This window comes from Takifugu flavidus, chromosome 12 (genome assembly GCF_003711565.1).
Source record: "Takifugu flavidus isolate HTHZ2018 chromosome 12, ASM371156v2, whole genome shotgun sequence".
NCBI classification, from domain to species: domain Eukaryota; kingdom Metazoa; phylum Chordata; class Actinopteri; order Tetraodontiformes; family Tetraodontidae; genus Takifugu; species Takifugu flavidus.
In genome coordinates, this window is record NC_079531.1 from 13,751,825 (window position 1) to 13,773,656 (window position 21,832).

The 21,832-nt window shown below is 50.1% G+C and overlaps 2 protein-coding genes across 5 annotated transcripts; one reads left to right on the forward strand and one right to left on the reverse strand.

Annotated features, from left to right (window-relative positions):
- Positions 1-395: 395 nt before the first annotated feature.
- ilkap (integrin-linked kinase-associated serine/threonine phosphatase) lies at positions 396-2,941 on the reverse strand. Its single transcript, XM_057048649.1, is given in 11 exon segments — positions 396-601; positions 716-797; positions 859-978; positions 1,045-1,178; positions 1,250-1,337; positions 1,540-1,633; positions 1,899-2,005; positions 2,088-2,163; positions 2,166-2,204; positions 2,299-2,421; positions 2,642-2,941. Coding segments are annotated over 11 exon segments (1,062 nt in total). The 5' UTR covers positions 2,685-2,941; the 3' UTR covers positions 396-445.
- A 49-nt stretch (positions 2,942-2,990) lies between these two features.
- LOC130534493 (latent-transforming growth factor beta-binding protein 4) lies at positions 2,991-21,832 on the forward strand. 4 transcript variants are annotated; one of them, XM_057048646.1, is made up of 11 exons: positions 2,991-3,400; positions 5,071-5,120; positions 6,993-7,500; positions 8,466-8,662; positions 16,221-16,442; positions 16,527-16,603; positions 16,673-16,831; positions 17,732-17,837; positions 20,515-20,571; positions 20,783-20,905; positions 21,483-21,832. In XM_057048646.1, the coding sequence occupies exons 1-11, from the start codon at positions 3,243-3,245 to the stop codon at positions 21,815-21,817; spliced, it is 1,992 nt and encodes a 663-aa protein (XP_056904626.1). In that variant the 5' UTR covers positions 2,991-3,242; the 3' UTR covers positions 21,818-21,832. The 4 variants fall into 4 exon arrangements, 3 of the variants coding, with proteins under 3 accessions (XP_056904626.1, XP_056904627.1, XP_056904628.1); XM_057048647.1 differs by lacking the exon at positions 5,071-5,120; XR_008952915.1 differs by lacking the exons at positions 20,783-20,905; positions 21,483-21,832 and having other exon boundaries at positions 17,737-17,837; positions 20,515-20,531.

Here is a 21,832-nt window from a genome sequence, read left to right on the forward strand (position 1 = left end):
CCCCGTCCGGGGAGCCCCCTCCAGAAAGATTCAGCATCGTTCACACTCAGCATCACATGGTGGCCAAGATGATCCACGCTAATGATGCAAATGACCACCAACGACCAGGAAGGGGTAAATCAGCAGTCGGTAACTCTGGGATTCCCACCAGGATCGAGCACTGGAGAAGCCTCTTGATAAGAAGGGAGATGTTTCTAAAATCTAACAGATCAGATAGTCTGAAGCCCAGATTCCCCTGGTCCAGGTGACCTTCTTAGAAGCTACTGTAGTGTTGGTGAAGCTTAATAAGGATAAATATGGAAGAGGATGACACATGAACGAGTTCATACTGAGTGACATGGAAATAAGGAAAGTCTGGGAGAAGACGGATGTGAACACTGAAGGAAGATCATCGGTCACAAAAAAAGAAACAAACGGTTTTATTGAACTAGAAATGGGGGTGTGGTCAGTAGCCCAGGGAAACCAGGATGACAGTGACGTTGTCGGCGCAGCCCCGCCTCACCGCCTCGCTGGCCAGCTGTTGGCAGGCGGCGTCATACCTGAGCTCCTCCTCTGTAAGCTCCGCCTCCACCAGCCCAGTCCGCTGCACGACAGTGGCCTCCTGCGGATCAACAAATGTCACGTCAGCCGACGCGGTGACGATGTCTTAGTAATGGGACTCTGGTCACATGACGACGTTCTCAACACTGGATTCTTATCTGGACAAGAGGAGGACCTGCAGGACACTGAGGACGAACTTCACGGCTTCATCAGCAGAGAAGACTTTAAACAAGCCGTCACAGGCCAGAATGATGAACCTGCCGACAGCAGAGCCCCGTCAGTCATTAGTCTGTTCCCACGGCGACCTGAGAGCCTCACCTGTCGTTGGCTGTGAGCCGGCACCTCCTCAGGTCGGGGGTGGAGATGACGCCGCAGCGTTTGTACTGGCCGTCCCCGATGGACCGGGACACCTCCAGCACACCCAGCACCCTCCCGTCCCTGGAAGAGCGAGGAAGCGTCAGCAGATGCAAGACGGGGCAGGAGGTCAGGGTCAGGGTGCTGTACCTGACGGTTCCTCCCGCCTTCTGGATCCTCATCCTCTCCTCGTAGATGGTCGGGTTGTGTTCTTTACTGAGCGCCAGAGTCACCGGCTTCTGACCACCTCCTGCTCCCGATGACTCCATCCGACAGAGCACAGCCTGCAGGAGAACACGTGCGCATTGGAACTACTGTCGACCACGAGCGCAGCACTAGGTCCGACCCGGCCTACCCGGCTGTCCCCGAGGTTGGCCACGTACACGACGTCATCCACCGCCAGCAAGCACGTCACCGTGGAGCCGTCCTTCCAGGCTGGCTTCCTGTTTCCGGGACAGAGACAGCGAGGATGAGAGAGAAAAGCTGCAGGGCTGCATCGTCACCACAGGATGCTCAGCTGGTTGGTGCCTGCGCGCTGGGCTGAACCATCATCTCACTGACACAAACAGAAACCCTGAGATGTTTCATGCTGATGCCACCTCCACCTGTGGGCAGGGTTTATTAGGGCGCCGCATCAGCTCTTACTGGCTGGAGGCTTTCTTCAGGAAGTCTTCATCCGTCTGACGAAACGTGTCGAGCAGACATTTTCGGATCAGGCCGTCCACATTCTCTGTTTCTCCTAAAGTGATGGAGAAGCAACCTTCTGAATATCAACACACTTCAGGAAGGAATATACACCTCTGTGCTTGACTCTCCAGGTTAATGGTGAGACGTTACCTCCGGTCTGGAGGACTGAAGGTCCTCACCCTAACCTCTCATCGCAGCGCGCTAACAGCACTTTTAATGCTACATATAGAAAAGCCCTTTTGTGCATGAAAATCATTCTTTTCTTCACATGGAAAATGAACTTGGATCATTGTGTGTTTGGACCTTTTAGAACTTACGGACGGGAAACTTTTTGGCCAGGATTTGATGAAGATTCTCTGCTGCAAACTGAGAAGCTCGAGCGCCACCGTGACCATCAAATACTGCAAAGTACGAAACGCGACACCTGTAGAGGACAGGAAAGGTCAGGAGCGTGCTCACCAGCTCTGGCTGGACGTCCGTCCGTCCGTCAGCCATTCGGCTCTTACACATTGTGCGGGAGAGCAGCCAGACAAGCGCCCATGTCAGGCAGCAGCACGTGAGCATCCTGCATCTCATCGCGCCGCCACGCCGCGCTGCCACGTAGCCCTTCAGCACGGGGAGCCCTGAAACACAACGCCGGTCAACGCTGCACGCCACACTGGCTGATGTACTCGCCAATGAAGGAGGAGCAAACATGATGGTGGAAGAGCTGAAAACCTTCTTTACAAACTTTGGTCTGGCTGCGCTCCTCCTCCTCCTCAGCATCCCGTTTTCGTTTCAGTGTTTTCGTTTCACTTTCTTTCTCTTTGGTGATCTGGAGTGACGTTGTGGAAACAGGAGCTGACAGAAACACAAGAATTAAACCCAAATTTGGTGAGAACGTGTAAGGTGCGTTCAGGAGCCATTCTGTTGGAGGTATGGACGGACCTCCTGACAGCTCTCCAGTTCCTGGAATTATTGAAATGGTTCCCGTAGCTGAGGTTCTCATTTTCTGACGTCAACACAAAATACTTGAGTTGTTTTTGCTGAAATAATCAAATGCATTCGCAGTTAAACTTACTAGGGGACTGTGTGGGTTCCGGCAAGTCACCAAAAAGATCCATCCTGCTCCAATGCTAGCTAGCTACAATGCTAGCTTCGGAGTAGAGCCGAGTGTTCGGGTGGACGAGCTAGCTGAGGCTAACACAGAGGCAAGTTCACACATTTAATCGATCTTCTGAAACGAATCCAAATGTTTTGATAACTGAAAGATTTGGTTTCAATCTGAAGAGTAAAGACCCCCACGATCTGCACCAGTTACGACCAAGTTAGCTGCCACGATGACGTCACTTCCGGCAGCTGCAGAAGACCCGGTGACGTCAGTAGATGCCAGAGATGTTGGTGGCGTCACAATAGTTTAAAAATGTCCAATACTGTAGTTTAATAGTGCTCATAAATTCGTTTTAACTAAAGCTAAACTACAACAGATGTGTGATAATTAGTAACTTATTTAGCGTTGGTATAGATTCACATTTAAAAACTCGCACTGCTGTGGACTCTGATTGGGTAAAGCGCCTTTATGTTCAGCCAATGGGGCGCGAGGGGACCACGTGACCACGGCGATGGGACATTAAACCGAAGTTATTTGGAGAAAGTTGCGTGAAACTGGCAGCTTTGGCGTCATGCGCTTGCGTGTGTGGTGCGTTTGGACCAGCTGGATGTTGAGTGTCCACAGCGCTGCTGAGCAGCGTCCTGTCCCCGCGGAGAGAGCCCCAAAGCCCGCAGCGGAACCGCGGGGACCCGGGGGGCCGATCGGCGAGAGGAGGGCCACTGTGGACGGGTGAGCAGCACAGACGAACCAGCAGAGTCCTTCACATTTCAGTCTGAAGGTCTTCACCGCAGCCGAATCCAGATATTGGACCCAGATAAATATTAGCGTGTCCAAACATGCCATGAATACAATTAGCCTAGTAAAAAATGGAAATCCCAGACGCTGCCAAATTAGCCCGTTAGCACTATTAACGGGTTTCTGCTGCTGACTGATGTCTTAAAATCCCATTTTTGTAATTATTTTATTGAATTTTGATTGGATTTCTGACATCACTGCGAGCTGGAGATACTCATGCCTTGCAATACCGCGTCACACCAGAGGGGGCGATATCTACCTCCGATATGACAGGCTTTGATGCTAACAGGTAAACGAAGCAAAGGAGCTAATTGTCACGAGCTTTTTTTTCCCCTTTTTTTAGATATTGCGGTCAGGCTGTGCCCCATGCTAATATGTCATTAGCTTTGTGGCTAATCTCGCTAATTGTACTAAAGGAATGTAAGTGGGAGGGTTGTTTCAGTCACACTGAATAAACAAGAGTGTGTATGTGTGTGTGTGTGTGGGGGGGGGCTGTGTGAACACTGAGGATTTAAACATTACTCACACACACACACACACACACAGCCTGTGTTTTCTCTCTCTCTCTACTTGATACACCTGTGTGAGGTCAGTTTAATGTTTGACCTGAAGTTGACCTGCTAATTGAGTTCTCTTAAACAAGTTGTTGAGGAAACACACACACACACACACACACACACCCCTTTGTGTGCAGCTGATCAGTCTCTGAATGTTCCCTGTATGGTAAACGAATATCTCCCATAATGCATTGTGAGGAGCAACGCACATTCACGTCTCCCTCCCCAGGAACATGTATCATTCTTTATTCTCTGGCGAGCACAGGAGGAGCGACAGGTGAAGCTAATCAGTCATGATTTCTGCTGTGATGCTACGGCTACGCTCAGTAGGTCATGTGTTCTGTTCCCTGAGCAGGGAGCAGAATCAGGTTAGCATTTTAGACGCAGCGGCGTTCTGGCACAGCTGACCCGGGGTCAGCAGAGGTGACCCAACATGTGGAATCCTCCAGATGTTGATGAGGCTTCCCTCTGATCTGATTGGTCCGATTGTGGTCAGATTCTTCGCCGGCATCGACGACACGAGGCTCCTGTTTGTTTGTTTGTGACGCTAGCTGAGGATTCCACAACAACGTAAAACCCACATTTAAATGATTTGGTTTCAAAAATCAAACTCAAAGAACAAAATGGACATTTGTCAGTTTTGTTTTTAAGTTTTGAGCTCACTGATCGACAATGAGGATGTTTCCGTCTATGACAGATGTAAATGTTATTTAACGAGATTAAAGTCGTTTACTTCCAGCCCGTTAGTGTGTTCTTAAATGGTTCTGGTTTGTCTTGATTGGACCTTGAGCCGTCCTGAATGTCGTCTACAGGTGATCAACAAAAAGGCTTCTTTATTATTTTAAGCCTTTAATATTCAGAGTGACACATGCTTAAAATAATGCTTAAAATATTTAAGAGTATATTTGGAATCAGTGGCATTGTAAACTGGAATGTTTAAGAAAACAGCCCTGAAAGATGCTCCGGTGGCTTCTATAAACCCTTTAAAGTCTCTGATTGAACTGCAAACATCTCTCCATAAATCCCCCCCCCCCCCCTCTGTTGCAGTCCCGTCTGTGGCCTTTTCTGCTGTCACATGACCAGACGCTGCCCCACAGGTGAGTGCAGCTACTGCTAACACCTGTGTGACCCACACGCTGACCTCTGACCTCTGACCTGCACAACAGCAAACTTCAGATTAGCCTCGTGTGATTAGCATTACAAGCTCCCCCCTCTCTCTGCTCTCTCCCCCTCTCTCCCCCTCCTCTCTCCCCCTCTCCCTCTCTCCCCCTCCTCTCTTCCCTCTCCCCCCTCTCTCTCCTCTCTCCCCCTCCTCCTCCCCTCTCCTCCCCCTCTCCCTCTCTCCCTCTCCTCTCTCTCCTCTCTCCCCCTCCTCTCTCCCTCTCCCCCCTCTCTCTGCTCTCCCTCTCCTCTCTCCCCCTCCTCTCCCCCCCTCCCACCCCCTCTCCCTCTCTCCCCCTCTCTGCTCTCCCTCTCTCCCCCTCTCTGCTCTCCCTCTCTCTCCCCTCTCTCCCTCCCTCTCCCCTTCCCACCCGCTCCCCCCTCTGCCCTCTCCCCCTCCCTCTCTCTCCTCCCCCTCTCTCTCCCCCTCTCCCTCTCCTCTCTCCCCCTCCTCTCTCCCTCTCCCTCTCTCCTCTCCCCCCTCCTCTCTCTCTGCTCTCTCCCCCTCTCTTCTCTCTCTCTCCTCTCTCTCCTCTCCCCCTCTCTCCCCTCCCCCCCCCTCTCCCTCCTCTCCCCCCTCTCTTCTCTCCCCTCTCTCTCCCCCTCTCTCTCTCCCTCTCCCCCTCCCCCCCCCCCCTCCTCCCTCTCTCCTCTCTCCCCCTCCTCTCTCCCCTCTCTCTCCCCCTCTCTGCTCTCCTCTCTCTCCTCCCCCCTCCCCTCCCTCTCTCCGCCTCTCCCCCCCCCTCCCTCTCTCTCCCCTCTCTCCCCCTCCTCTCTCCCCCCTCCCACCTCCCCCTCCTCCTCTCCCTCCCCCCCCCCCCCCTCCCCCTCTCCGTGGTGGAGTGAGTGATATATAGTGTTTTTCCAAACATTTTCTATCCCCTAATCTTAATTATCACACTGGGGGGGTTTAATCCCATTGGGGAGCACTTTTCTGTAGTTTTGATTGTTTGTTCGCTCTCTTTGTTGGGATTGTTTGGCGGCCACGGTTGCCATGCCGGTCATGGCGGCGGCGCCGGGAGTCTCCGAAACTCACCCGCAGACACGCCGTTAAACTCTCCACTGGCCGGTGTGTCCGTGGAGGAGTGCGCCCCGGCTGGGGGGGGATTGTGGGTCACGGAAGCGTGAAGTCCGCGTCCAGGATGAGCAGCGATTCTGGGGACCACCCGTCACGCACAGGTCACGGGTCACACACAGGACATGGGACACGCACAGGTCACGGGTCACGCACAGGTCACGGGACACGCACAGGTCACGGGTCACGCACAGGACACGGGTCACGCACAGGTCACGGGTCACACACAGGACATGGACAACGCACAGGTCACGGGTCACGCACAGGACACGGGTCATGCACAGGACACGGGACACGCACAGGTCACGGGTCACGCACAGACACGGGTCAGCACAGGACACGGGACACGCACAGGTCACGGGTCACACACAGGACACGGGTCACGCACAGGTCACGGGTCACGCACATTCACGGGTCACACACAGGACACGGGTCACGCACAGGACACGGGTCACACACAGGACACGGGTCACGCACAGGTCACGGGACATGCACATGCCCCCCTCTCACTTTTTCTTGGGCCTGGAGTGTAGGAACGGCCAGAGGAGGATGAGAGTCGAGGACTTGGCTTGGTCCACCTGGAGGGAGGAGGAGGAGGAGGAGGCGGCCTCAACTGAATATTGTGTTCTTTTTGTTTGGATCATGGTTTTGTTCTTCTAAAATTGACATAAATTAAATTGAGTTTTTGAAAAATCAAATCTCTCTCTTATATACACTTCTCCCATTTCTACAGTCAGATGTCCTCAACGTTGCCGTAGCAACACTTCCTGTCAGCACTTTTCCAAGTGTTTCCTCGTACCGTCTTTCAGTCCTTCAGAACCAGGACCACTAACCTCAACCAGACCCATTCATAACCATAGAAGCATGGCAACAGCAAGACCGAGCAGAACCACGGTCCTGAGTCCAGAAGAGGAGCCACAGTCCGAGTTCAGACCTGAAAGGGACCCGTCCTCTTCAGAAGAGCTGAGCCAGATGGCCAATCACACCACTCCTGAGTTCCACCACCCGACATGGACAGGAAGCTCTGAGGAGATCCAGCAGGAAGCTCCAAGGTCTCAAAGACCTCATTTAAAGACCAGTCAGAATCCTGATCATGAAGAATACAAGACAAGGCTGGGTCCAAACCACACCTCTGTCCAGGTCTCCACAGTCCAGAACATGGACTCAGACAGCAGGGCCACATCAAAGTCCAGGTCTGGCTCTCATCCAGTGACGGCAGACAGGAAAAACCGTCCTCTGAGGTGAGACATGGTGCTGCAGTCCGTCTACCTGTGGGCTCCAGCAACAAACACCCACCCAAACTGGGTCCTGTTAAAAGGAGCAGTGCTGCGTTTGGCCAGCAGGGGGAGCTCTGCAAGTGGTTACACAGCACCTGGAATACTGTAATGAAGGCTGGTTCCTCTCAGAGGTCCCAAGCCTGGAGGTTGGGGTTAGGGTTAGGATTGGTTAGGGTTAGTTAGGGTTTAGGGTTGGTTGGGGTTAGAATGGGTTAGGGTTAGTTAGGGTTGGTTGGGGTTAGAATGGGTCAGGGTTAGGATTGGTTAGGGGTTAGGGTTAGTTATGGTTAGAATTGGTTAGGGTTAGTTAGGGTTTAGGCTTGGTTGGGGTTAGAATGGGTTAGGGTTAGTTAGGGTTGGTTGGGGTTAGAATGGGTCAGGGTTAGGATTGCTTAGGGGTTAGGGTTAGTTATGGTTAGAATTGGTTAGGGTTAGTTAGGGGTTAGGGTTAGTTGGGGTTAGGATTGGTTTTGGTTAGTTAGGGTTTAGGATTAGTTAGGGTTAGAATGGGTTAGGCTTAGTTAGGGCTATGGTTAGTTAGGTGTTGGGGTTAGAATGGTTAGGGTTAGTTAGGGGTTAGGGTTTAGGATTAGTTAGGGCTATGCTTAGTTAGGGGTTGGGGTTAGAATGGTTAGGGTTAGTTAGGGCTATGGTTAGTTAGGGGTTAGGGTTAGGGTGCGTCTTCATGATGCCTTGACGGGTTTGAGTTGAGAATCCAGATGTTGTTTTCCAGCTGTCTGAAAAGAACCCAAATCATTCAATGGACCTGTGCAAACGTCCTGAACTATAGTCTCAGAATGAAACCCTGATTTGGCCTCACTTTGTGTGGCATTAAAGACACGTCATTTCTAGCCATGCTACCTGTTAGCTTAGCATAGCATAATAACTCGCATCCCAAAATGTTAAAGCCTGTGTTTTGCTTGTGGCAGCCTGAGGGAGGCCCAGGCCCTGCTGATGAGGAAGACGCTGGTAAGGGGAGGAAGAGGAGCCAAGATGGCCACTGCGCTGATGAATCACATCGAGAAGGAGAGGAAGAAACTGTCTGTGGCATCATCATCATCATCATTGATACCAAGAAGCACGAGGAGGAAGGGCGAGTACGGCGTCCATTTGCCCTCCCCCGCAGGTCCGTCCACACGCACATTAATGTAGAAGGTTGCCTAGAGCAGTGGTCCCCAACCACCGGGTCGCGGACCGGTACTGGTCCGTGGACCGGTGGTTGGGGACCGCTGGCCTAGAGAGCCTGAAAGCTGATGTTCCTGCATCCCTCAGGCCAAGTGCAGGAGGGGGAGATGTTGTTCACTCCACCCTGACAAAAATCCTCATCCTGCCTTTTGGATTTGTCTGTTAGCAATAATCTGGCTCTGCTGTTGCTGCAGTTTCCACAGCTGTTGATGAGAAAATCATCCAAAACCATATTTGATAAATGTGACGGTTGAATTCCTCCTGACAGTCAGATTGAGCAGGAATTCCTTTCATCTGATCCAGATGTCAACAAACCTCCTCTGATTAGAACCAAACCTCACAAACATTCATCTTCTACAGCTTTTCTGACTTTCTGAGTAAAAAAATCCTGAAGCTTTCTAGAATGTGTTCTTTGGTTTTTCCGATGCTTCATTTTTTAGCTGTATTTTGATTTTTGGACATATTTTCCAAGCTATGAAGGCTGTGTTTGTTCATTAGCTAGCATTTACTTTAAATAAAAGCTTAACAAATGATCGTAGCAATACCGTGTTGTCATAATGGTTCTCACACTCTTCGACTCTTCTGTTGTCAAACGAGTAATATGTGTTAACTATTAACTAACAAGCAGGTCAGTTCCCCCAAAATTGACTTAAACCCCTAGTAATTACTGTGTAAACGCAGCTGTAATACAAGCTTCCATCCCATAGTAGGTTGCTTTATGATTAAAGCCCCGAACTCCATCACAACCTTATAAATCAGACTGAATGGCAGAATAATGAACCTGACAGCCATATATGACATCACACACAATGCTAACCCTAACCTCTGGAGCCACAATGCTAACCCTAACCTCTGGGGCCACAATGCTAACCCTAACCTCTGGAGCCACAATGCTAACCTTAACCTCTGGAGCCACAATGCTAACCCTAACCTCTGGGGCCACAATGCTAACCCTAACCTCTGGAGCCACAATGCTAACCCTAACCTCTGGAGCCACAATGCTAACCCTAACCTCTGGGGCCACAATGCTAACCCTAACCTCTGGAGCCACAATGCTAACCCTAACCTCTGGAGCCACAATGCTAACCCTAACCTCTGGAGCCACAATGCTAACCCTAACCTCTGGGGCCACAATGCTAACCCTAACCTCTGGAGCCACAATGCTAACCCTAACCTCTGGGGCCACAATGCTAACCCTCTGGAGCCACAATGCTAACCCTAACCCTCTGGAGCCATAATGCCAACCCTCTGGAGCCATAATGCTAACCCTAACCCTCTGGAGCCATAATGCTAACCCTAACCCTCTGGAGCCACAATGCTAACCCTCTGGAGCCATAATGCTAACCCTAACCCTCTGGAGCCACAATGCTAACCCTCTGGAGCCACAATGCTAACCCTAACCCTCTGGAGCCACAATGCTAACCCTCTGGAGCCACAATGCTAACCCTGGGAGCAGAGGGAACGCTACGATGTTCATGGAACAGGCTTGTTTTCAGAGAAGTGAATGGTAGTCTGGCCCGAGTGTTGTGATTAGAACAGGAAACAGTTCCTGTTATTGTCCAGCTGGGACCAGAGAACACAGGAATGTGACGGAGATGGAAAGACTGATCAAACATTCCCAGTGCCGAGCCCAAAGGTCAGAGTTCAACTGGTGCAACAGTTTCAGAGGCTGGAGTGAAGGACACCAGATTTACATCTAAATCCAGATTAATGGGATTCTGATGACAGGTGGAGTGTGTCATGGTGATGATGTAATGTGTTTGTGCTGGGGGTGTGTGTGTGTGTGTGTGGTGGGGGTGGGTGTGTTGTGGTGGTGGGGGTGGGTGTGTGTGGTGTGTGTGCGCAGGACATGAGATCATACCAAAACAGCAGTAGAAAAAAAAAACAACAGCCTTTTTTCCACCAGAACACACCCGTGTGTGTGTGTGTGGTGGTGTGTGTGTGTGTGTGTGTTGTTTGTGGGTGTGGGTGTGTGTGTGGGGGGAGGGTTTGTTAGGGTTTAAAAATGTGCTATTTCTTAAAAAACAAGAGAACTGCTGATAAAAAGATGAATCTAAAATCTGAAGAACGAGAGAACAGATCTGCTAAACATTTAGTCTGGAGCTGCTCACTGCTTTTAATTATCTCTCTACCCCCTCTCTCTCTCTCCTCTCCCTCGCTCGCCCCCTCCCTCTCTCTCCCCCTCCTCCTCCTCCCCCTACTCCCTCCCTCCTCTTCCACTCCCCCTCCCCCTTCCCTCCCCTCCTCCCTCTCTCTCCCCCCCCTCTTCTCCCTCCCCTCTCTCCCCCCCCTCCTCCCCTCTCTTCCCTCTCTCTCTCTCCCTCTCTCCCTCTCTCCTCCCTCTCTCTCTCCCCCTCTCCCCCCCCCTCCCCCCTCTCTCCCCCCCCTCTCCCCCCCCTCACTCCTCCCTCTCTCCCCCTCCCTCGCTCCCACCTCTCTCTCCCCCTCCCTCTCCCCCCCCCCTCTCTGTAATGCAGTCAAAATGAGCGTCATAGAAAAAAGGAGGGAGAAAAGAGCCCAAACACTAGAGAGGGAGAGAGAGGGAGAGGGCGAGTCAGGGAGAGGGAGTCAGAGGGGGTAGCTCCAGGAGTCAGTAGTCAGATGTGAACCGCTCAGGGGAGCTCTAAGGATCACGAGGAAGTGTGAGGAACCGTGGGGACGACATGGCGTGCTCATCCCTCTCCATCCTCCTCATGTGTCTTCTGTCAGTTGATGGACAGACGGGAGGAGCTGAGAGGATCAAGTTGACGTTCACTCCAACGACCTGCACGGTGCACTGCTTCCAGAGGCAATGTGTCAACTACTGCAAGCAAGGCAACGTGACCACGCTCTACAGCGGCGAGGGAGGAGCCGGCAGGCCGGACGGCGCCCGGCACTCAGGCTTCAGAGTATGTAAGTGTGGAAGAGAGCAGCACAAATGGAGCCTCTGGAGCCCTGCAGCTCCAGAAGAGCCGCAGGTAGACGCTGTCTCCAACGCTGACACGGTCACACCTCCGGGATCTGTGACGAGTTTGAGCTTTGATCTGAGCAGCTCTCCGTTTGAGCTTTGATCTGAGCAGCTCTCCGTTTGAGCTTTGATCTGAGCAGCTCTCAGTTTGAGCTTTGATCTGAGAAGCTCTCAGCTAAAACTCTCAAAAAAACCTTCCTTTAATTTTCTGCTCAAACATCTGCTCTTCTGTCTGAACTCCATGTTTGAGGCAGCATCTTTATGATGGTCATCTCCCAGGCCTGAAGCTGAGCCAGCAAACAGTGACATCATCGAAACACGTGCGCGCGCACACACACACACACACGTATTGTTTGTTTATCTGTTGTTGTGGTGAAATGGTTGAGACAAAGAGGAACCAACAGGGTGGAAGGCACGACACCAACATGTGGCTTTCATTTTTATTTTCACACACACACACACACACACACACACACACACACACACACACACACACACACACAGTCTGCAACAGCACTTGGGGGTGATGACATCACATGGTTTAAAGGTCACCCCCCCACCCTCATTCATGCTTCTGGAGCTTCAAAGTTTCTCCTGACTGGAAGAAACTTCATTTGGAACAAACGTTGGCTGGTCTCATGCGCACGTTCACCTGTTCACGGTTGGATTTGGCTTTGGTTTCTGGACTAAACTTACAGGAACGTTTCAGAAAGCAGGTTTAGTGAAAACCCTGAATTTGTCAACCCAGAGATGGGAAAGTGTGTTTTAGCTTCATGAAGCCACCTGAGGGTTAGGGTTAGGGTTAGGGTTAGGGTTAACCCTTAACTCTGAGTCGGTAACCTGGCAACACACTGGATGAAAGCATGAGTTTGATCCGGCGGGCTGAAGGGAGAGTGGCACATGGCCAGTTGATGTTGGAGCGCAGGATTATCAGAGTTTAATACAATCAATAGCTGATTAATACCTGCAGCCCTGGAGACACCTGGCAGACAACAGACAGAGAACTCCCCGACTCCTCTGAAGAGGGTTGGAATCATCTGGCACATCCCCATTTTCTGCACCTCTGCAGTGACTTGTCAGGTCTCTGTTTTCTCCTGGACCCCAAAGCAGGCAGAAACTGTCCAAAAAGCTTGACCGTCCTCCTGGACCGCAGGGGAAGCACTCGTCCAGTCTTCTGTTGTGCACAGAGAATTAAGATCATCCCCTGAATACAGTTAATAAAGCAAACTGTTACCTGTTGACAAGAGAGGTGCAAGCCCTGGAAAGTGCATAGAAACTATTTTGGGGTAGCTCAAAGGTGGGACCCCAAAATGCAGACAGGAGACAAAATCCAGAGGAGAAAAGATTTAATTTACAAAAGAGCAATCGTGTCCTGATTGTTGAGACCTCTGGAGAGAGAAAACAGGAAAGTAAGTTAAGTACAGCGCAGTTGCAGAGTACGTGAACACTCGGTTACCAACGGCAATGATGAAACGATGTGACGCTGATTGGCTGATTCCCAATCACACTGATTAGCTGCAGGTGAGGCAGCAGCTAGCATAAGCAGAAAACTGGGTAAACCACACCCTCTAAAGCAGTGGTCCACAAACTACGGCCCGTGGGCCGGATACGGCCCGCCTCCACATGTGGTCTGGCCCCCTGAACAATACCAGAAAGCATTTTGATTTTTTTTTTCATATATGTGTATTTGTATTTGATAATAAAGTTGGACTTTAGAGACTGCTCATATGAGTCATTTAAGTAAGAGATTCTGCTCTGACAACTAAGCTGAACTTGGACCTGTTAAGATTGTGCACAGCACAACAGAAAGTTTATGTTCCATGGACTTTTCCTATGTGAAGAAACCAGAGAGGGTTGTTTGGTTATTATTTATTTCATTAATAGTGTTATTGTTTATTTCCTGACTTTTGCTCTGTGAAGAATCCAGAAAGGGTTATTTGATTGTGCTTTCTTGAAAACAATATTTTTTTACGTTTAGGCACCCCTGCAATCCTCCCACTTTTTCTGTTACAAACTGCGCCCGGCCCCTTATCAGAGAAGGGAAAGGTTATGTGGCCCTCACAGGAAAAAAGTGTGGGGACCCCTGCTCTAAAGGAATCAATTACACAATTACACAATTACAAGAGAAGCTGTAAACACAGAAAAACGTTGTATTTTAGGGATATAGCCCAAGAACTAAGTGTAAGATTGATCAACTTTGGCCTCCTGCAGGCTGGGAGGATGGTTGGTGTATAGATGTATGGCACCCACTTGTTAGTGAAATAGCTAGATATCCAGCTTTAATGTGTGTGTGTGTGTGTGTGTGTGTGTGTGGGTGTGGGTGTGGGGGTGTGTGGGTGTGTGTGTGTGTGTGTGGTGTGTGTGTGGTGTGTGTGTGTGTGTGTGATATAAACAGTACACTCACACAGAGTTTAACTTGATTCCAAACGTAGAATAAATATTTGAAGATTTTGTTGGATTAAGCAGATGATGTAGAGATGTTGATGCTTTAAACTGTGATCATAGATTCAATTAAATCAATCAATCAATAATGACCAAAGAATAACAACATTTTGTTGATCATGATAAGGAAACTCCTCAGAGTTTCCAAGTGGAACAACATCTCTGAAGAACCTCCAGTAGCTATCAGCGTGCTCTGATGGTGAGACTGGGTTTGTTTACTGGTTCATAAAATCAGATGATCAATTCTTCTCATCTCCGTGACTTCTGATCAAACCTTCATGGTTCCTTCATGTTGCTCATAACGAAGCTAGACCTGTTGGAGCCTGGTCCAGGTCCACACCTAAGTCTCCACCCAGCCTTCTCCTAGCAACAGCTGTGTGTTTTCTGCCCAGCAGTAAACATGATGGATGTGTGTTAGTGTTGGCCTAGTGTCTATGTGTGTGTCTGTGTGGTTTTTTATACTTGTTCTTTTTCCCAGCAAATTTCCAGCAATCAGACATTTTGTTTCAGTTTAGACTTGAGTTAAAGTCGAGGGTCTGGGGCTGGACAATGTAATATGTTTAAGAAGGTGCTCTCTGGGATATTGGAACGTGTGTGTGTGTGTGTGCGTGTGTGTGTGTGTGTGTGTGTGTGTGGTCACCTTCAGTTTCATAAAAATTTATATATTTTTTTGTGTAGCTGATCAAGCACTGAATCAATCAATCAATTTTTATTTATAAAGCGTCTGTTACAATCAAATCCGTCTCTAGACCCTCTCCAGATTCCCAGGGCCTGACCCCCAACCAACAACAGTGGCAGGAAAAACTCCCCTTTAACAGGAAGAAACCTGGAGCAGGACCAGGCTCATATAGGGGGACCCTCCTGCTGATGGGGGGGGGGGGTAGAGAGAGAGGAGAGGAGGGGAGGGGAGGGGAGGGAGAGGGGAGGGGAGGAGAGGAGGAGAGAGGAGAGGAGAGGAGAGGAGAGGAGAGGAGAGGAGGAAGGAGAGGAGGAGGAGGGGAGGGGAGGGGAGGGGGGAGGGGGGAGGGGAGAGGGGAGGAGGAGGAGAGGAGAGGAGAGGAGGGGAGGGAGAGGGGAGAAGAGGAGAGGAGAGGAGAGGAGGGGCGGGGAGGGGAGGGGAGGGGAGGGGAGGAGAGGAGAGGAGAGGAGGGGAGAGGAGGAGGGGAGGGGAAGGAGAGGAGAGGAGAGGAGGGGAGAGGGGAGGAGAGGAGAGGAGAGAGGAGAGGAGAGGAGAGAGAGGAGAGGAGGGGCGGGGAGGGGAGGGGAGGGGAGGGGAGGAGAGAGGAGAGGAGAGGAGGGGAGGACCCAGCAGGGGCCAGCAGCCTGGTGATCAGGTGATCATGGTTCTGGACCCCGGCAGCCTCGGCCTCTAGCAGCAGAACTAAGATGTTAACCTGCCACATCAGTAGCTTCCTGATCTTTGAGATGTTCCTCAGGTGAAAAAAGGCACTTCTAGAGACTAATTTAATGTGTGAGTTGAAGGAGAGATTTTGATCAAAGGTTACTCTGAGATTCCTCTCAGAGAGACTAGATGTTAATGAGATCCCATCTAGGGTGATCATGTGATCTAATCTATCCCTGAGAGGTTCAGGACCAAACACCATGACCTCAGTTTTTCCTGGGTTAAGGAGGAGGACATTTGAAGACATCCAGGACTTTATGTCTTTAAGACAGGTCTGGAGCTCCACTAACTTCTCTGTCTCCTCGGGTTTCATGGATAAATAGAGCTGAGTGTCATCAGCATAACAATGAAAATTTATCCCATGCTGCCGAATAATGTTCCCTAAGGGAAGCATGTCCAAGGTGAAGAGGATTGGTCCGAGTACAGAACCTTGAGGAACTCCATGGCTAACCCTACTGTATGAGGAGGGAACACCATGGACATGAGCAAACTGGTATCTATCAGATAAATATGATCTAAACCAGTCTAGTGCTGTCCCTTTAATCCCAATCACATGTTCCAGTCTCTGTAACAGGATGCTGTGATCAACTGGATCAAAAGCAGCACTGAGGTCCAGCAGAACCAGCATAGAAACCAGTGATGTGAAGTAAAAGTGATTTGAAGCAGTAAAAGTAGACACAGTTGTAGTACTGGGCGTTGTCTCCACAGTTCAGTGTCCTCTGCTCTGTAAGAACGGCGGCTCCTGTCTGCGGCCTGATCACTGTTCCTGCCCACCAAACTTCACGGGGAAGTTCTGCCAGATACCTGTCACCACAACGGCTCTTGCACCCTCTTCCAGCAACAACATCGTCGGGCCAGAGCAGCTCTCTGCCACCGCAACCAATTGGGTGTATTCGCACTCTCAGTTCCAGGAGGTGACAAATGCCGGAGGTCAGTCAGTCTCAGATCTGATGCTAACATACATACTACCCTCGCCAGCCATTTATCCTCAAAGACAATGTTAACTTTGTGCAGCCCCGAGCCCAACCATGGTAAAGGTGACAGTGCATCACCCCCCAGAGGCCAATGTCAAGATCCACCATGTCCAGAAGGTTGGTCCTGTACTCCCTGTGTACCCTTGCTAGGGTAACTCTCACTGAACCATTTGTGCTTCGCTGCAGGTGCCAGATTCCAGTCCCGCCTTGCAGGCTCTCGAGTCGTCCATGTCCTCAGGGTCAGCAGGTGCTCCAGCTCCAGCGGTTGGGTGGCCCCAGATCTGGGGGGGCAGGAACACCAATCAGCAGTTCAAGTACTGTTTCAGCGAGGTGAAGAATGGACGGGTGAGTTGAGAGGGACTTCTTGACCCGTTTAAACCTTTTAAAAGTTCAAATTTAGGATTTTTCATTTTTAGGTTGATGTTTGGATTGTTGGAATAAACAAAAGTTTGTGCCATTTAGAATTGTGGCTTAAAAGAACCGATTAAAATAAAACAGACAGATTTGGTTCCCGTCAAGAAAAACCAGTTCTGAGTTTCAGGTTGTAAAGGGGCCTCTGAAATGTCAAATTACTGACATGTGATATCTCCAGAGGGCCCTTAAAATGTTCCAGAGGTTCAAAACTGCAACATCTGGTGCACTAACTGAGTATTCTGTCAGAAAGTTCTGAGAATTTCTCCGAATTCTTTTAATTTTTAACTTTAACTTGATTTACTTTGTCTAGTTAGAAAACACAATCTAATCTCCTTGTATTCAAATATTCATGCACTCAGTTGTCCTCTCCTATGTTTTTGATTCATTTAAAAAGAACAAAGAAATACTTTTGTATTATTTGTATTTTTTTCCAACATTGATGTCTGTCCCCCTTAGAGGGTTAGCGTTAGCTATGCTGCTAAAAAATCTGCTAAGACATTATTAATACTTTTGTTGTTGTGGAGTAATAGTGAATAACTGTCAAGAATAATAAAATGCTTTATTATTTTTGATAATTGCTCCCTACATGAGCAATTGTGGGTTAGGGTTTGTTTTATCTGCACTGGGGCTGGAACCGACAACCTTCCGTCTGTCAGCCCAGACCTCAACAGACTGAGCTGCCCCACCCACTTATACATACAATAGGTCCTTTTAAGTTCTATTTAGAAAGGGGGAGAATTTGCACCTTAGACATGAAGTGTGTGTGTGTGTGTGTGTGTGTGTGTGTGGTGTGGTGTGTGTGTGTGTGTGTGTGTGTGTGTGTGTGTGTAGTGCAGCTCTCGTCTGCGTGGTCTGAGAAGTAAGGAAAATTGCTGCAGAGGCTTTGGGAAGGCCTGGGGGGACAATGACCAATGTGTCCTCTGTCCTCAAAACAAAGGTACGTCCACACGAGGACTCTCATACACATAGTCCATGACCTAACCCTAGTCCATGACCCTAACCCTAGTCCATGACCTATCCCTAGTCCATGACCTAACCCTAGTCCATGACCTAACCCTAGTCCATGACCCTAACCCTAGTCCATGACCCTAACCCTAGTCCATGACCCTAACCCTAGTCCATGACCTAACCCTAGTCCATGACCTAACCCTAGTCCATGACCCTAACCCTAGTCCATGACCTAACCCTAGTCCATGACCCTAACCCTAGTCCATGACCCTAACCCTAGTCCATGACCTAACCCTAGTCCATGACCCTAACCCTAGTCCATGACCTAACCCTAGTCCATGACCTTAACCTAGTCCATGACCTAACCCTAGTCCAAGACCCTAACCCTAGTCCATGACCTTAACCCTAATCAATGACCTAACCCTAGTCCTGACCCTAACCCTAGTCCATGACCCTAACCCTAGTCCATGACCTTAACGCTAGTCCATGACCCTAACCTAGTCCATGACCCTAACCCTAGTCCATGACCTAACCCTAGTCCATGACCCTAACCCTAGTCCATGACCTAACCCTAGTCCATGACCTAACCCTAGTCCATGACCTAACCCTAGTCCATGACCTAACCCTAGTCCATGACCCTAACCCTAGTCCATGACCTTAACCCTAGTCCATGACCTTAACCCTAGTCCATGACCCTAACCCTAGTCCATGACCTAACCCTAATCAATGACCTAACCCTAGTCCATGACCCTAACCCTAGTCCATGACCTAACCCTAGTCCATGACCCTAACCCTAGTCCATGACCTTAACCCTAGTCCTGACCCTAACCCTAGTCCATGACCTTAACCCTAGTCCATGACCCTAACCTAGTCCATGACCTTAACCCTAATCAATGACCTAACCCTAGTCCATGACCCTAACCCTAGTCCATGACCCTAACCCTAGTCCATGACCTTACCCTAGTCCATGACCCTACCCTAGTCCATGACCCTAACCCTAGTCCATGACCTAACCCTAGTTCATGACCCTAACCTAACAGTCTGTGGTACTTCTGTCTGTGGCACCTCTACAGACACAGTCTATGGCACTTCTGTCTGTGGCACCTCTACAGACACAGTCTATGGCACTTCTGTCTGTGGCACCTCTACAGACGCAGTCTATGGCACTTCTGTCTGTGGCACCTCTACAGACGCAGTCTGTGGCACTTCTGTCTGTGGCACCTCTACAGACGCAGTCTGTGGCACTTCTGTCTGTGGCACCTCTACAGACGCAGTCTGTGGCACTTCTGTCTGTGGCACCTCTACAGACGCAGTCTGTGGCACTTCTGTCTGTGGCACCTCTACAGACGCAGTCTATGGCACTTCTGTCTGTGGCACCTCTACAGACGCAGTCTGTGGCACTTCTGTCTGTGGCACCTCTACAGACGCAGTCTGTGGCACTTCTGTCTGTGCAACCCCTACAGACGCAGTCTGTGGCACTTCTGTCTGTGACACCCCTACAGACACAGTCTATGGCACTTCTGTCTGTGGCACCCCTACAGACGCAGTCTATGGCACTTCTGTCTGTGGCACCTCTACAGACACAGTCTATGGCACTTCTGTCTGTGGCACCTCTACAGACGCAGTCTGTGGCACTTCTGTCTGTGGCACCTCTACAGACGCAGTCTGTGGCACTTCTGTCTGTGGCACCTCTACAGACGCAGTCTGTGGCACTTCTGTCTGTGGCACCTCTACAGACGCAGTCTATGGCACTTCTGTCTGTGGCACCTCTACAGACGCAGTCTGTGGCACTTCTGTCTGTGGCACTCTACAGACGCAGTCTGTGGCACTTCTGTCTGTGGCACCCCTACAGACGCAGTCTGTGGCACTTCTGTCTGTGGCACCCCTACAGACACAGTCTATGGCACTTCTGTCTGTGGCCACCCCTACAGACAAGTCTATGGCACTTCTGTCTGTGGCACCCCTACAGACGCAGTCTATGGCACTTCTGTCTGTGGCAACCTCTACAGACACAGTCTATGGCACTTCTGTCTGTGGCACCTCTACAGACGCAGTCTGTGGCACTTCTGTCTGTGGCACCTCTACGACACAGTCTATGGCACTTCTGTCTGTGGCACCTCTACAGACGCAGTCTATGGCACTTTGTCTGGGCACCTTACAGACACAGTCTGTGCACTTCTGTCTGTGGCACCTCTACAGACACAGTCTATGGCACTTCTGTCTGTGGCACCTCTACGACACAGTCTATGGCACTTCTGTCTGTGGCACCCCTACAGACGCAGTCTATGGCACTTCTGTCTGTGGCACCTCTACAGACGCAGTCTGTGGCACTTCTGTCTGTGGCACCCCTACAGACACAGTCTGTGGCACTTCTGTCTGTGGCACCTCTACAGACGCAGTCTGTGGCACTTCTGTCTGTGCACCTCTACAGACACAGTCTGTGGCACTTCTCTTCAGATGAGGAAACCACAGGAAGTTCTCAGAAGAACCACTGACAGATTTTTATAAATCCAGAACAAAACACTTTTCCTTCATCTGTTTCCAACTCTAATCTTTTTTCATTCATTCAACAATCTCACAACGACTGAATTTTAAATATCTGTTCAAAAACACATTTTTCCTTATTTTAGCACTTCTAAAATTAATCTGACTCTCCTCTTTTGAAGGACAAAACAACAGCTGTCCTGCTGGCTTTGAACCCACCAATGAGACCCACTGTGTTGGTGAATACCTCACACGCACACACACACACACACACACACACCACACGCACACACACCACACACACACGCACACACACACACACACCCTGAAGACATCCTCGGTTTTGTGTATAAATCTCAAGCACCAGTCTTCCCATTTAAACTGGGGGAACACCAGAGAACATGAAGCATTAACGTGTGTGTTTACGTGTGTGTGTGTGTGTTTGTGTAGATGTGAACGAGTGTCTCCAACCAGGGCTGTGTGTCGATGGTCTGTGTGTGAACACCAGGGGGAGTTACAGCTGTGTGTGTAGGGAAGGTTTCCTCCTCGATGCAACGCACGGAATCTGTGTCTGTGAGTAGCGCGCACACACACACACACACACACACACACACACACCACACACACACAGACACACACACACACTCTGCCAACTTTGGAGTGAACCCAAGAATGATGCAGGACATCCTAAATCCACCGGAGAAACAGATGGAACAGTTTCTCTAAATTCTAAGATTGAGTTCATAAATACTCTGGAGCGTTCCATCACTGGGGCGGCGTGACTCCCCCCCCCCCCCCCCTAACACACACACACACACTGACTACTGTCAGAGGAATGTGGTTAAACTCTGGAGCTCAGGTGGTTTCATGGACGCCTGATGGATGTTCTGCTTTATTCTGAGCAGTATTGAGGAGATGGTAATGCTACCTTATTCTTGTCTGTCTGGGATCCAGTGCCATTGGTTAACTGGTGAATCAGACTAAAGCTACTTAGTAATGTCCTTCAGTATGTCTTTGACCTCCAAGTTGGATGAGGAGAATCACATGTTCCTATTTTTGCATCCCAAGCTGTACTGGTGCCTTGGCCTATGTCAGGATTCCAGTTCCAATATCTGATCCTAACTAGTACTTTTGCCTCTTATGTCCTCAGCCCAGTTAGCAATATCAGAGGAGCGGGGTCATTGTTATTGGGTTCCAAGCTCTGGTCTGGGTCCCTCCTCCTGCTCTGGACCCTTCTACAGAAACGTCACCAAGCATGTCTGCTGCTGCACTCGTGTGGGGAAATTCTGGGGAGCTAACTGCATGAGATGCCCCTATATGGGGTCAGGTGAGGCTCCATGGAAACCAGCACTGGCTGGATGTTTCTTGAGCTGGATGTTTCATCATCGGCCCTTGACCTCGATCACCGCAAAAAGGTGGAGGTGGTCAAGGAGGAGATCCTGCCCCAAGTGGAGGAGTTCAAGTACGTCAGGGTCTTGTTCATGAGTGAGGGAAGAATGA